The 14,480-nt window shown below is 38.7% G+C and overlaps 1 protein-coding gene across 14 annotated transcripts in view; it reads right to left on the reverse strand.

Moving 5' to 3' along the window:
- Positions 1-14,480, reverse strand: part of ITSN2 (intersectin 2) — a 145,722-nt gene that overhangs the window by 90,801 nt on the left and 40,441 nt on the right. For all 14 annotated transcript variants that reach the window (XR_013554808.2, XM_078444919.2, XM_078444917.2 and 11 more), the window contains 8 exons: positions 12,651-12,743; positions 10,634-10,697; positions 9,397-9,560; positions 7,217-7,423; positions 6,976-7,072; positions 5,537-5,676; positions 794-857; positions 128-265 (listed from right to left, as the gene is read on the reverse strand). Coding sequence is in view for 13 of the 14 variants with exons in the window: in XM_078444919.2 (XP_078301045.2) it covers positions 128-265; positions 794-857; positions 5,537-5,676; positions 6,976-7,072; positions 7,217-7,423; positions 9,397-9,560; positions 10,634-10,697; positions 12,651-12,743 (967 nt within the window). In the remaining variant the exon portion in view is untranslated. The remainder of the gene's footprint in view (positions 1-127; positions 266-793; positions 858-5,536; positions 5,677-6,975; positions 7,073-7,216; positions 7,424-9,396; positions 9,561-10,633; positions 10,698-12,650; positions 12,744-14,480) is intronic.

Here is a 14,480-nt window from a genome sequence, read left to right on the forward strand (position 1 = left end):
AATATCAAAATCAAATGGCAGTGTAAATGTTTGACTTCCTCCTAAACTAGAGCAGAAGCCTCAGGAAATCGCTATGTAGTAATCATGTCTGTCCCCAGACATGCCTCTTCCCTCCAGAGGCGCCCACCTGAAAGATGGAGGGACAAGTTCAGGAGGCAACGTCAGTGGCAAGGGCTGTCCAGCTTTGGCCATGTCAGTGAGATGCATCGCAAGGATGAACTCTTCGGCTTTCAGCTGTCCGTCGCCATCAATGTCAGCCAGGGTCCTAAAGCAAATGTGAATGTTCCCAGCTTAGAAACAAAGTCTATTTAAAGTATTTTCAAAAGAGTTCAATATTCTATTTTTAAAACAAGAAAAATGAAACAGCTGGATTAACATACTTTAGGGAAATGTAAATATATATGGAAAAGTGAGCTTATTTTTACCCTTAATTGTCCTATTGTACAAGAGAGGGGAGAAACTTTGAAACAGAAAAGGAAACGTTCCTTCTGAAAATGTGGCTTATCTTGTTTCATGGATAATTCACCTATCAAATCAGTTATCTCTAAATTAAAAATGAGATATTCTCAAACTCTCCGCAGACACCATTATGAAAAAGCAAACTAATTTTACCTGCAAAATAATTAATACCAAATTTTCAAGAATAACATTTTGTACAATTTTACTGGCTTTCAATGTTGCATTGATCTTCAAATGGCTGCTCTTATGGAACATCTCTGAGTCACAAACTTTTTCAGAAACAGGATCTTTCTTACCATAGTGGATGTATAGTTGAAAATCTTGACAAACTCACCAAATAGTAGCTAGCTGAGTTTGAGAAAGATTTGACTGAAGAAGGGCATTTCTAGCTTGAAAACCTGATTGAACAAGGAAACCATAAAAACAAAAAAAGAAAAGAAAGAAAGGAAATTCTTCAGTCTCTTTAAAGTTATGAAAACCTAAATAGCTGTATCTACAAAATAACACTGCTGCCACCCTGGGAACTTTTAACATTGGAAAGCTTTTACCACATGCAGGTACTGAGCATTCAGCACCAATCAAAGCACAACCCTTGCCCCAAGGAATTTAAATCTAGAATTAATAAGTGCTCCCCCAGTCCTTTTAGAAAATAACAGTCCATGCCACTGACCAACATGAAGGACCGAGGGCTGGCACAGAAAGCACTGGAGGCCAAGCTCTCGGCCTTCCTCGTGCTCCCCATGCAGCCCCAAGCACAGCTCTTTTAGTGTCTTCAGATTTTCTCTTCTCTCTCTGATCTTTCCTCTTCCAAATAACCTGTAAATGCTGGCATTCCCCAAGGCTCTGTCCTGGGCACTCTGTTCTCTATGTGTTCACATCTGTGAACTTTCTGTGACTTTTAATAGCACCTAAAAGCTGATGATTCGCAAATGTACACCCCAGCCCAAACCTCTCCTCTAGGTTTAGACTTCTATAACCAACTGAAAAACCTACCTAAGTATTTCACAGGTATCTCAAACCAAATACATACAAAGTAACTCTCTCAATCTCCATTTACACCCCTCTTCCTAACCATCACCCCAACCATTCTCCCTCAGTCTGCCCTTCTCTCTGGGTGGCATCACTGCCCATTCCAGTGGCTCAAGCCAGAAACCAGAAAGTCACCCATGATCCCTCCCTCTCATGTACACCTATATCCAACGTCAAGTTCTACAATTTAACATCACTGCATGTCTGGGTCCTTCTCACCTTGTAAGTCCCAACTTAATGTCACCTTCTCAGAAAGGCCTTCTCTGTCCACCCTATCATCCAATATACTTCTGCTGGTTTCCTTCAGAGCTCATGTGACAAACTGTAATGTAACATTTATCTTCTGGGTTACCTGTTTATTGTCTGTTTCCACTATCATGCTAAGTTCTACAGAGACCAAAACCTTCATTGCTTTATTCACTAACATATTATACCCAGTGCCAGGTACATAAATGCTTAATATTTGCTAAAGTAATGAATAAAGTTGTAATCCAAACTACTCTAAAGTGCAGTAAGGACTTATGGGATAGGGTCTGAGAGTAATAGCAGTTAGCATTCACTGAATGCTTACTATATGTAGTAAGCTGTTCCAACTTCTTTTCCCCGCCTCAATGTTCAAAAATACATAATAGGCTTCCTGATCTGCATTTTCATGTCAGGATAATAGTCAGACAGGAATCTCAGGCATCTATTCAGAACACAAAGTCCTCATCTGATTCACAGGAGTATTCACTCCCACTCCTGGTGGGCAACTCTGTGGCTTTCTGACCATGGATAAAATCACATGGCGTCTCTAGGGAAGGTCAGCTAGTCACTAAAGCAGGTGTCGCACCTCCCATTCCCAGGTGACTGACTGAGCCCTGAGTACTGGAAGAGTCAGGCCCTATTCAGGGTTCAGCCTGAGTTGAGGCCCACCCAAATAACTCTGCACAGAAGACAGTACATCCTCCAACTCCTCCACAACAGGTCCCACCACAGAGCCAGCACGAATGCTGCTAACACAATGTTTCACTGAGCTTTGAACATGAGGTCCTGGTAATCAAAGCGACATATACTATATGGAACAAACACAAATACACCATAAATTATAACATGCAATTGGATGTTTATATTATATAACTTTAAAATGTTTTTCACTCTCTTAAAAAAACCTGGTCATTTAATAAAAATCACATAAGGAAAACCACTGGAAATAGCTCATGGCCTCATCCAACTAATTACTCCTTAGTAGATTTCACATAGGAAGTAAGATTTGAGGAGGTTTTTGCATTAAAAGAATTCTTCTAATAAAGAGAAATGGAAGGCTACTGCAAACCTAGAAAAAAGGTCTAATAACTAATGTTTCAGCTCTTGGACAAAGAAAACTGAAAGTAGATCCCTTAGCATTAGGCAACAGAGCAAACAGGAGGAAAAAGAGAAGGAATGTAATTGGTTAAAAGCATACTGGTGGAAGGCTTAAATGTGTGCAAAGTATGAATAATACAAAGTGTTACAGAGAGCTAGCAGAGTACTTCACTAAGAAAAGCTCACTTGAAGATGCCCTGCCTTCAAGTTGGTCTACCAATCCTTTGGATATCCTATTTCCTGTGGCTATAATGTTAGTCCCTCATTCTCTATGTGGTGATCTACTCATCCTCGAAGATCCAGCTCAGATGTCATCTCTTCTGTGAAACTCTCCCTCTCGTATCTTCAGTGTTAGTCACTTTCTCATCTATGTTAATCACAGCACTTTCAAACCACTAATCAAATACTATGATTATGTGACGACCTATATACTATGGACTCTTCAAAGACATGGACTGTGTCTTCCTCCTGTGTATTCCAGTGCATCACAGAGTGCCCAGAAATTATGTGATTCAGAAACTATGAGTCAATGGATTCATTTAAATAAATCATGAGAGTTTAGGGGGGAGAGAAGAGGAAGAAAATTAGATCACCACAGGCTACACTCATTGAACAAAGCACATCATGTAAGTCTAAGTCAGCCCCATCCTCATATACTTGGGCTTCTGCTGTTTCAGGACACCAGAAACAACTATTCTTTTTTTTTTTTTTTAAATCCTTCCCTTAACTATGAATATACACTTTACTCTCATAGGTCTCAGAACAGTAACATTCTCTGAAAACCTAATACACAACCTTCATACAGTGTGGCATATATAAGTAAATAACAGTAAGGACTCATTCTTTACAGCAGCTCCCCACGGACCTTCAAATTCCATCTTTGTTTATGTTTTTAGTACATACAGAAAATGTACTAATTGTAAGTTTTCAGCACCTCAGGAGGTTTGTGCATGGCCCCTTCCCAACAGAGAAACTATAATATTCTGATTTCGATCACCATCAGTTACGTTTCCAGTTCTTCAGCTTCATATAAATGGATTAAATAAGTATGGATCCTTTGGGCCAGGCTTCCTTCATTCAATACATTATTTTGCTGTGTTCTGTTACAGAAATATACCACGATTTATTTATCCATTCTCCTATTGATAGGTACTTAGGCTGTTTCTTTTCTGGATGTTTTGAATGAAGCTGCCATGAACATTTTTGTATGTCTTTTTACTCCACTTTTATTAATTTGAAAAAAGAAACCATTTATTTATTTATTTATTTATTTATTTATTTAGACAGAGAGAGAGAGACAGAGAGAGGGAGAGAGGGAGGGGAGAGAGGAAGGGCAGGGGCGGGGCACAACAGAGGATCTGAAGCGGGCTCTGTGCTAACAGGAGAGCACTCAATGAAGGGCTCAAACTCACGAACCATGAGATCATGACCTGAGCCGAAGTCGGACACCTAACTGACTGAGCCACCCACATGTCCCTAGTAATGTATCTTTAAAGAAAATATTGTACATTTTTGCTTGTCCCATCAATTTCAAAGCCTTCTTGCTCCCTTGCCCTACTGCACAGAGACCTCATACTCCTATTCCATAGACTACTTTTCAAATTGTCTAAATATGCCATGTACTTTTAGCTCTTGGGATTTCTTCTCTGTCACCCTCAAATGTTCCCACCTTCAATCTGTATTTGTCCAAACCCTAACTCTTCATGATGGAGCTTAAATGCTCCCTTCCTATGTCTTATCTGATCTCTTTAAGTATTAGTTATCTCCCATTCTATGTTCCCTAGCACTTTAGAGCTCTATTATTTTAAAATACTTATTTTAGGGGCGCCTGGGTGGCGCAGTCGGTTAAGCGTCCGACTTCAGCCAGGTCACGATCTCACGGTCCATGAGTTCGAGCCTCGCGTCAGGCTCTGGGCTGATGGCTCGGAGCCTGGAGCCTGTTTCCGATTCTGTGTCTCCCTCTCTCTCTGCCCCTCCCCCGTTCATGCTATGTCTCTCTCTGTCCCAAAAATAAATAAAAAACGTTGAAAAAAAAATTTAAAAAAAAAAAAAAATACTTATTTTATTATTCCGCCTAAACTGTAGATTAGTTGCTGAGTGAAGAGAGAGGGGGAAAGTTAGGAGGTAGGAACTCTACTTGCCTTTCACCCTGTTTATATCCCCTTCACTACTCTTAATTGGAAAAGTTCGGATAATGTTCTAGCATGGACTCAAATGTTCTATAGGGACCTAAGGGCAATTCTTATGGAAGCATCTGGGTTGGAACACGAAAGGGTAGACAATGCTCCCGGGAGGTTTCAGTAAGGGCAAGCAGAGAAAGACCCAAGTAGGGAAGGGACGCACAGGGAAAATAAGATGAAGCTAAGTTCCACACACTCTTCCCTGTCACATGAGGGTCTCCTTTCACTGCACTGGAGGATGAGGCTTCATCTTCTCAAGAGAGAGGTCTTTCTTCCAAAAAGTTGGGTGTACACCTGTGTGCTCAACTTGACTGTAAGAACTTTGAAGAAACTGATCAAGTTGTATCCATCTTTGAGCTCTCACACAACTTAAGATATCTGTATTTATCAAATGCCTGCTAAATTTTTTGGATGCTAAAATTTTAGGTGAGTTACAAAGTACAAATTCAAATAAGAGTTTTTCAGTAGGAATTCATATAAAAAAACCTTAACTCTCACATCCTGAAACACTGTATGCCACCTACCTGAGAGGTATCCACTCATGCTTTTGTCAAGACTATTAAATTTTTGCCGATATTTTAACCTTGAAGGCTGAGGAACCGCCCACTCTAAGGTCCCAGTCTTGGGCGAGTTTCCAGAGAGTGAAGCAGTTGAGGAAGTTGAGCTACAACAAAATTTATTAAAAAATTTTATGTTACTAAAAAAAAAATACACACAAACTTTATAAGACAGAGACATTAAGAATCACACCTTCTATGGTACAATAGTAATTGCTTCTGATATTTTAAAAATTTAAGAAATTTAACCTCATTCTTAGGAAAGCAAATACCATATGAATTACAGAACTACCAAGAACCTATTATGTGCCAGGCCCTGTATGGTGCTAAGGCCTTAACAAATACAATTTCTAATCCTCCTAACAAACTCAGAAGGTTTTACTGTCCCCACCTGTTTGACGGGCAAACTATGGCTCAGTGAAGGTCACACATATCCATTGGGAGTCTAAGCTAGGATACCAATCCTCCTCTTCTGAGTTAAAGCTAACACTCTTGGTACACTGCCTTAAGGAGTACTATTATGATTTATATAAGGGGTGATGAATGAACACTGAAGCTTTTGTGCTTTCTAAAATTTAAAAGCTATTCAATCAGTAGAATCTGCTCAAGAAAAAAATTAATAATACACCATGGCTATGAGACTTTTTAAGAAACATATATATATATATATTATTTTTTAAAGGAAAAATATGTAATTTGGGGGCAAAAACTTGACAATTGAAAATACAGCAGGGGCGCCTGGGTGGCTCAGTCGGTTAAGTGTCTGACTTCAGCTCGGGTCATGATCTCACGGTCCGTGAGTTCGAGCCCCGTGTCAGGCTCTGTGCTGACAGCTCAAAGCCTGGAGCCTACTTCGGATTCTGTGTCTCCCTCTCTCTCTGCCCCTCCCCTGCTCATGCTCTTTCTGTCTTAAAAATAAATAAAAACATTAAAAAAAATTAAAAAAAAAAAAAAAGAAAATACAGAACATTTTTAGTTTACATGGAACATTTTTTTTGAACATTTAACAATTTTATTTATTTATTTTTATTTGTTTTTACATTTATTTATTTCTGAGAGACAGAGAGAGACAAAGCACAAGTGGGGGAGGGGCAGAGATAGAAGGAGACACAGAATCTGAAGCAGGCTCCAGGCTCTGAACTGTCAGCACAGAGCCCGACGCAGGGCTCGAACTCACAAACTGTGAGATCATGACCTGAGGTGAAGTCGCACGCTTAACCGACTGAGCCACCCAGGCGCCCCAAACATTTAACAATTTTAAAAATAAAACCTTATTTTATGTGAGTTAGAAGTAGTAAATTTACCTTAAGCATTTTACATTTGGCCATTCTAACGTAAAACCTGGATAAGCTCAGAGCTACTCTTTATTGGAAGCATAAAAAGCTGGAGGTTTTAAGCCTTCATACCTACTAGATCCTAAATCAATCAGAGACTGGGCTTTCTGTAAACTAGCACCGCCGAGTCCTCCCATCATGAGACTGTAAGATGACGTATGAGGCAATGCTAAAAAGAAAAAAGAAGAAGAAATGAAAAAGGTTCACACAAAACGATATCACAAACTATGAAGGAAATTTGTATTTATTGGGACAAAAACGTAACGGTTTCTTTCTTTAACAGTTTCTGACTCATTAGATAGTAAGTACTTACTTGAAGAAGAATAAGGAATGGATAATGGCTGAATGAGGCCAGCGGTTCCATTTGGTAGTGATGATGTGCTAACAGAAGGCACTAGGGGAGCAGGCATCATTAAGGGAGGAAGGGTGGTCCCTGAAGTCGCAGAGGGTAAGGGGGTTGCCATAGGTGCAACTGGAGGCAATGAGTGAGGAATGGACAGATTGGGCATGCTTCCCATTCCTAAAGACAAAACAGAACACATTTTCCAGTGCTCGTAATCAACTATAAAAGCACATGCCAGAAAACAAGTTTACAGTACAGTGAGCAGACCCATGTTTATAGAGACAAACTAGGCTTCTTGTTAGGGGCGCCTGGGTGGCTCAGTCGGTTAAACATCCGACTTCAGCTCAGGTCATGATCTCACAGTCTGTGAGTTCAAGCCCCGCGTCAGGCTCTGTGCTGACAGCTCAGAGCCTGGAGCTTGCTTCAGATTCTGTGTCTCCCTCTCTCTCTGCCCCTCCCCTGCTCATGCTCTGTCTCTCTCTGTCTCAAAAATAAAATAAAAACTTAAAAAAAAAAAAAAAAAGTTCACTAAAGCAGCTTGGTGACCTAGCAGTGAGGGAGATACTGCTTTCGATATCAATATTCTGACCTGTGTGAACTAAGGGAATGGCTACCATGGAGTTAAAAATTCTCTTCTAGCATCATCATGAAAGCTAAGCAGCCTTTTCCAATTAAATGTTAGAAAGACTGTATTACCTGATTAGATGTGGGGTTTTGTATAAGGATAATAAATACAGTGCTGTTGAGTCACTCAACTAACACATACACATACACACATTCCCCCAATGTCCCCAATCCCCAAAAAAGGATGTTCTAGTTACTAGATACTATAGGAGAGCCATTTATGCATATGCATTATTTGCAAGAAGAAAATATGCCATATATTTCACTTTTCTTATAAGTAACACATCCATGCATTTAAGGACAATTCTTTTTAATTTTTTTTTATGTTTATTTTTGAGAGAGAGAAACAGAGCATGAGCAGTGGACAGGCAGGGAGAGGGAGACACAGAATCCAAAGCAGGCTCCAGGCTCTGAGCTGTCAGCCCAGAGCCCGGCGCGGGGCTCCAACCCACGAACTGTAAGATCATGACTTGAGCCAAAGTCGGATGCTCAACCGACTGAGACACCCAGGAGCCCCAAGGACAATTCTTTAAAAGGAACAAAATGATGACTTTTATTTGTTTACTAACTAGGTGCACGATAAAAGTACAGTCACACAATGATTTGGTATTTATGTCCAGAGCTCACTACAGCAGTGAAAGAATTTAGTGGTTTAAGATCTGACATCTAGAATGAAAGAACAGGTTTCAGATACACAAAAATGCCTAATCCAATGTTCTATTCCAGTGAGTGCTTCTCATATATAATCAATAAGAAACTATCTAATCAGGGGCGCCTGGGTGGCTCAGTCGGTAGAGCGTCCGACTTCAGCTCAGGTCATGATCTCACGGTCTGTGAGTTCGAGCCCCACATCGGGCTCTGTGCTGACAGCTCAGAGCCTGGAGCCTGCTTCGGATTCTGGGTCTCCCTCTCTCTCTGCCCCTCCCCTGCTCATGCTCTGTCTCTGTCTCAAAAATAAATGAAAAAAAAAAAAAAAAAAAAACATTAAAAAGAAAAACTATCTAATCAAAATTAACAGAAAACGGATTCCCTCTGATGAAAGTGTAAATCAAAGTCCATAACTTTTAGCCCTAAATTTAGCTGGGTAATTAATCTTTAAATCAGAAAAATTTCTACTTAGAAATAGTTTTAAATTACCCCCTAAATTAAACCATTTCAAGTGAGTTTAAAATTGTTCACATTTTTTCTGTTACTCATACAGAGTACAGAGGAAACTAAGAACAGTATTTAAGATCAGCTCTAACCAGGGGTGAGGTCATATAATTTATGATCCATCTGGGAACTGTGAAAGGGGACACTAGCCAGACTTGAGGCCAGAGCAACAGGCATAAATCAGAACTGTCCCTGGAAAACTGGGACACGAGGACACCCCTGCTATGACAGCGACTTTAATATTTCTTATCTCAGACATGAAATTTAACTTGGAGTCTAAGGATTATTGTTTTTGCTAACAAACCCTTTTCTGTTATTGTGTCCAGGACAAGTTTGACTATCAAATGCAGCTAATTCAATTAATAAATGCATACCAAAACGAGCAGAGATTAATGGAGAGAACATAGGAGGTTGTTTCATAATAGGAGGGAGGACCACGGGCAGCTGCTGGCCTTGTAGCTTCAGTTTGATGAGCTTCATCGCTATGGAGAATTCTTGCTGATCCATCTTCCCATCCTTGTTCAGGTCTGATAAAGCCCTAAAAGGACCATGATGTGGGCAGAATGCTATGTAGGGTCACCATTATTTTTGAGGATCATAAAATATGAACAATGACATAGCATTCACATATAGATCATCACTTAATGATAATCATACATATAAAAATAAACAAAACCACCAAAACTAAATAACTTATACATTAAGAAATACTGAACAAGGATACCATCTTATAAAATACTGCCAGTCGACACAGAATCCACATAGAGAGAAACTATGAGACCTTTGGGATGAATTCCACCATTGTGGACAGAAAGAAATTATCCAATAGTATAATCATTCTAAATTTAATTTATTAATTTGTTCAAATATTTATTGAAAGCTTGTGATGTGTCAGTACTCCGCCAGGCATGGGAATATTTCAAGTGGAAAGAAAGATGGGGTAGCAGTTGATATTTATTGTAAACATATTAAAAAACAAAACACTAGATAATATAAAGAACAATTTTGTTTAAGGTCAGAGCAGGAAAAGGGCGGACTAATTTGGTGTTTACAGATGATGAAAGAAATGAAACAACTACAAAGTAACAGAAAGAAGATTTTGAGAGTGTGCCAAATTATAAAGAAATGTTTTTCAATGGCAATGTATACATCTTTCCTCAGAAATTCTAAGGACATTAAAAATTTGTCCAATAGAACAAAATCCCAATTATTCTCATTTAGTCAATAAAATTAACTTTTCTAACAGCTGAATACTTAACAGCAGACTACAAGTAAAAACAACTTTTTATTAACACTGTATCAAAAACAAAACCAAACCAAATCAGACTACCGGAAATTTAGGTTCATCTACAAAAAAGAACACTTTAGGGGCGCCTGGGTGGCTCAGTCGGTTGAGCGTCCGACTTCGGCTCAGGTCATGATCTCACGGTCCGTGAGTTCGAGCCCCGCGTCGGGCTCTGGGCTGATGGCTCAGAGCCTGGAGCCTGCTTCCGATTCTGTGTCTCCCTCTCTCTCTGCCCCTCCCCCGTTCATGCTGTGTCTCTCTCTGTCTCAAAAATAAATAAAACGTTAAAAAAAAAAAATTAAAAAAAAAAAAAAAGAACACTTTACCATATTTCAGCTAAAACAGGAGCCGGCAGGCCTGACTGTAAGAAAAAGGTACGTGCTTGATCACCTGAAGGTAGTAAAAACAAACATTAAGCAGCACATTAGTAAATGGAATTCCTCCAATGTCTCTGAATTATGGTAGCGGGCAATAACAATAACGCTACTGATTTATCATCATTTTAATTTCAGTCATTAAACAACTACACAGAAATACACATATACAATTATTTACATTACATGAATAAGACTTAGATGTTTTAAAACAAAAAAGTCACAAAAAAAGTTACAGGTGGGGCACCTGGGTGGCTCAGTTGGTTGAGCGTCCAGCTCTTGGTTCTGGCTCAGGTTATGATTCCAGGGTTGTGGCACTGAACTCTGAGCTGGGCTCCGCTATAACTGTGGAGCCTGCTTAGCACTTTGTTCCTCCCTCCCTCCCTCCCTCCCTCTGTCTCTCTCTCTCTCCTTCCCTCCCCTTGCCCCTCTCCCCCACTTGTGCTCTCTCTCTAAAATAAATACTTAAAAAAAATGAAGTTATATGCATTAATCAATAATTAAAGGTTATATTATTCATCTTAGTTTCTCCATATTAACTGGGGTATTTGATAATATCTCCATTTAATAGAATTCCTAATTGAAAAACACTATTCTCTAGAAGAATTCTAAATGAAAAATACCAGGTGTTGGGAAAGACAGTCCCCCATGGGTCTCTCACAATCCTATATGTCCTGCTGTGTGGGCCAAGAAGGCAAGACCCTTAACCACTTTCTACCTGGGTCATTTCTCAGAGTTGGGTTTGCAGTGAGCAATCTTGAGGCATGAGGTAATGTTTCCCCTGGGCCAAAAAACAAGCCTGCTTACCAAAAATGGTGGGTTCCCCTGGCTCAGGGTTCCTGTCCTATAACACAATCACTGCATGTTTAACATCCTTTTGAGCTCTCTACATCACCCCTTAGGACTCAGGGGACAAGAGAAGCCAAGAGGAACATGCTGATGCTCAAGCTGCAAGCTGTGCCACTCGTTAATAAAGTCCTTTGTCTCTGGATCAGGAACCTTGGGTCTTGTGCCAGCATCCATGAGACAGTAACAGACTACATTGTTAACTTACCAGTAGGGTAATCAAATTCTAGCCCTGATACCAGGGAAAGTAGCTATTATTATAGAAGTACAAATAATATTAAACTCTAATGGCTAAGAGGATGGATTCCAAAAGCAGACTAAAAAGTTTCAAAGCCCAGATCAACACTAACCATCTGTAAATACAGGCAATATAGCTATCTTACAAGGCTACTGCAAGATTAAATGAGATAATGCACTTAAGTACAGCATCTGAAATACAGTACAGATTTGGTAAGTATTATTCATTATATTACTATAAATAAAGTGCTCACGTGCTTTGGCACAGAAAAAAAGTTTAATTTATAAAAAAAAAAAAAATGTGAAAGATACACCTAAATTGATCCTCCTTAGGCTCCGGAGGTCATTTTGCAAAACAAGGGCTAGTGCCAACAATCAACACTTGGTATCACCCTCAAAAACAGAGGGCTAGCATTATAAAAACAGATCACAGAAAAAAAAAAAATCTAGATTATTTTCAAGGAAATGGACCTGACACGTATTTCTTCTAGACTTAGTAATACTGATTGTTATACAGGTAATTGGCACAACATATTAGGAGCACATTAATAAATTTGCTTGGATAAAAGTCTCAATTACCTCAAGAACTAACCTGAAAACATTCTAGAAATAATGTTAAAGTGTGAAACTGGACAAGTAAACTGAACTTCTTGAAATTCTTGATTATCATTTAGGATTAGGAAAAGATCTCCCATATGCCAATTCCAAAACAACAAATTAAACCAGCTCCAGATAAAATAAAACCGCTGTTTTTTTTTAATTCATGAATTGTGATAGAATTTTATTATATAATAATTCAAATTTGATGGTAATCGAATTAAAATTCTAAATTCTAAGGTATTACATGAAAAGGAACATAATTCATAATTGAAATATAAACACAAACCTGTTATGTAACCTCCTGAGGGTTTGAGGTTATCAAACTGCTTGTCATGCTTAGTCCGTTCTTCAGAGGTAATAGCCCACATGTTTGGCCCTCCTAAAACATAAGTGAAAGACAAAGAAATTGTAGTATATATATGAGAATGCTCAAAATAATTCTAAAATGTAAATATAAAAACAAGTGTCCATTTACTGACAGTACTCTACCCCCACGTGACACAAAAAGTAAAACTCTTTCATGACCATATATACATAGCACAGCCCTGAGGCTTTTCACTCATTCATCTAATTAACATCTATGGAACAATTACTATATACCACTCACTGGCAATGGGCAACAAGCTAAATTCCGGAAATAAAAAGATGAATAAAATATCATTCCCATCCTTTCGACACATTGAACATAGCTGATAACCACATATACTTCACTTCTGACTACCTTTTCAGTTTACTCAACTCCCAACAATAAGAATCCAAATGTTTAAATGTATCGACTCCTACACACTGGCTGTCTATTATATGAAAATCTGCCTTACAAAGCTGTTGCCGGGAATGCGTTTCATTGAAAAGTAGGTGCCCACTCTAATTTGAAACACTAGATGGACCTGATTTAACAAATATTTCTTAGCCCTAAATGAATGGATTAAAAAAAAAAATCTATAAACATCCTCTCTTAAAGACAAGTTTTAAGATTAAAGTTAAAAATAAAGAAACAGATGTACTGAAGAACTAAGTTCCTAAAATAGTTAAACCTACACACTTTCTAAATAAATACCAAACACATAGTAAAAACCTACTTAGTTTACTGGTTTATTATAAAGTAAACAAATTACCCTGTCATGCCTCCTGTGACAATTTGGAAAAATGATGATGACAATAAAAAAATAATGACAACAAAAGACGACAGAGGGAAGCAGCTGGCTTTTACTGAGCCCCGACTCTGTGTCAGGGCCTTTTTAATGCAGTAAACTCACGGACTCTCACCACTACCCTATACAGGAGATACTGTTATTATCATCCCCATGACACAGGTGAGGAAAGCAAAAGCCCTGACGGCAAAGCTAGTCGCTCAAGGTCGCACAACTAACTAACAAGTGGCAGAGCTGAGATTAGAACTCAGAGAGCCCAAACTCTGCTACACAGTCTCCCAATATTTATGGAGAAGAGGCTCACATTCCCTGTACCTTAGCTGCTGCCTCCAAAAATTAGGAAGATTATGTAAGCTTATGGGGTGGTCGTAAAAACCATATGTAATGTGTAATGTGTCTATTCTAAAAATAACACTAAATATAATTTTTCATCTATTAGATTGGTAAAATAACAACAGCTAACATTTAATAAAACTTGCCACATGTTAGGTATTTTTCTAAGAGCTTTATGTGTATTGTTTCTAAAAGTCTCACAAGAATTCTATGAGGTAACTATTACTACTATCACTGTTTTCCAGAGGAGGAAACAGAAGCATGGGAAAATTAAATAATTTGCCCAAAGTATCAAAGTTGTTAAGTGTTAAAAGATAGGATTAGAATCCACAGACTTAATTAAGAATCTTAAACTATCTGCCATGATAGTTCAAAAGAAATAGACCCACAAATATATCGTCACTTGATTTCAACAAAGACATCAAAATAATTTGGTGGGGAAAAGATAGCCCTTCCATTGAAACATGTGGATGTTCTGAAAGATGTTCTGAAAGAACCAGACATCCACAGGAACAACAAGAAAAAACCCAAACCACCTCAATCCTGCACCATATACGATAATTAACTCTAAATGGATCATAGAATTAAACACAGGAGCCAAACTATGAAACTTCTTGAAGAAAGCAAAGAAG

This window comes from Panthera onca, chromosome A3 (assembly GCF_046562875.1).
Source record: "Panthera onca isolate mPanOnc1 chromosome A3, mPanOnc1 haplotype 2, whole genome shotgun sequence".
NCBI lineage: Eukaryota > Metazoa > Chordata > Mammalia > Carnivora > Felidae > Panthera > Panthera onca.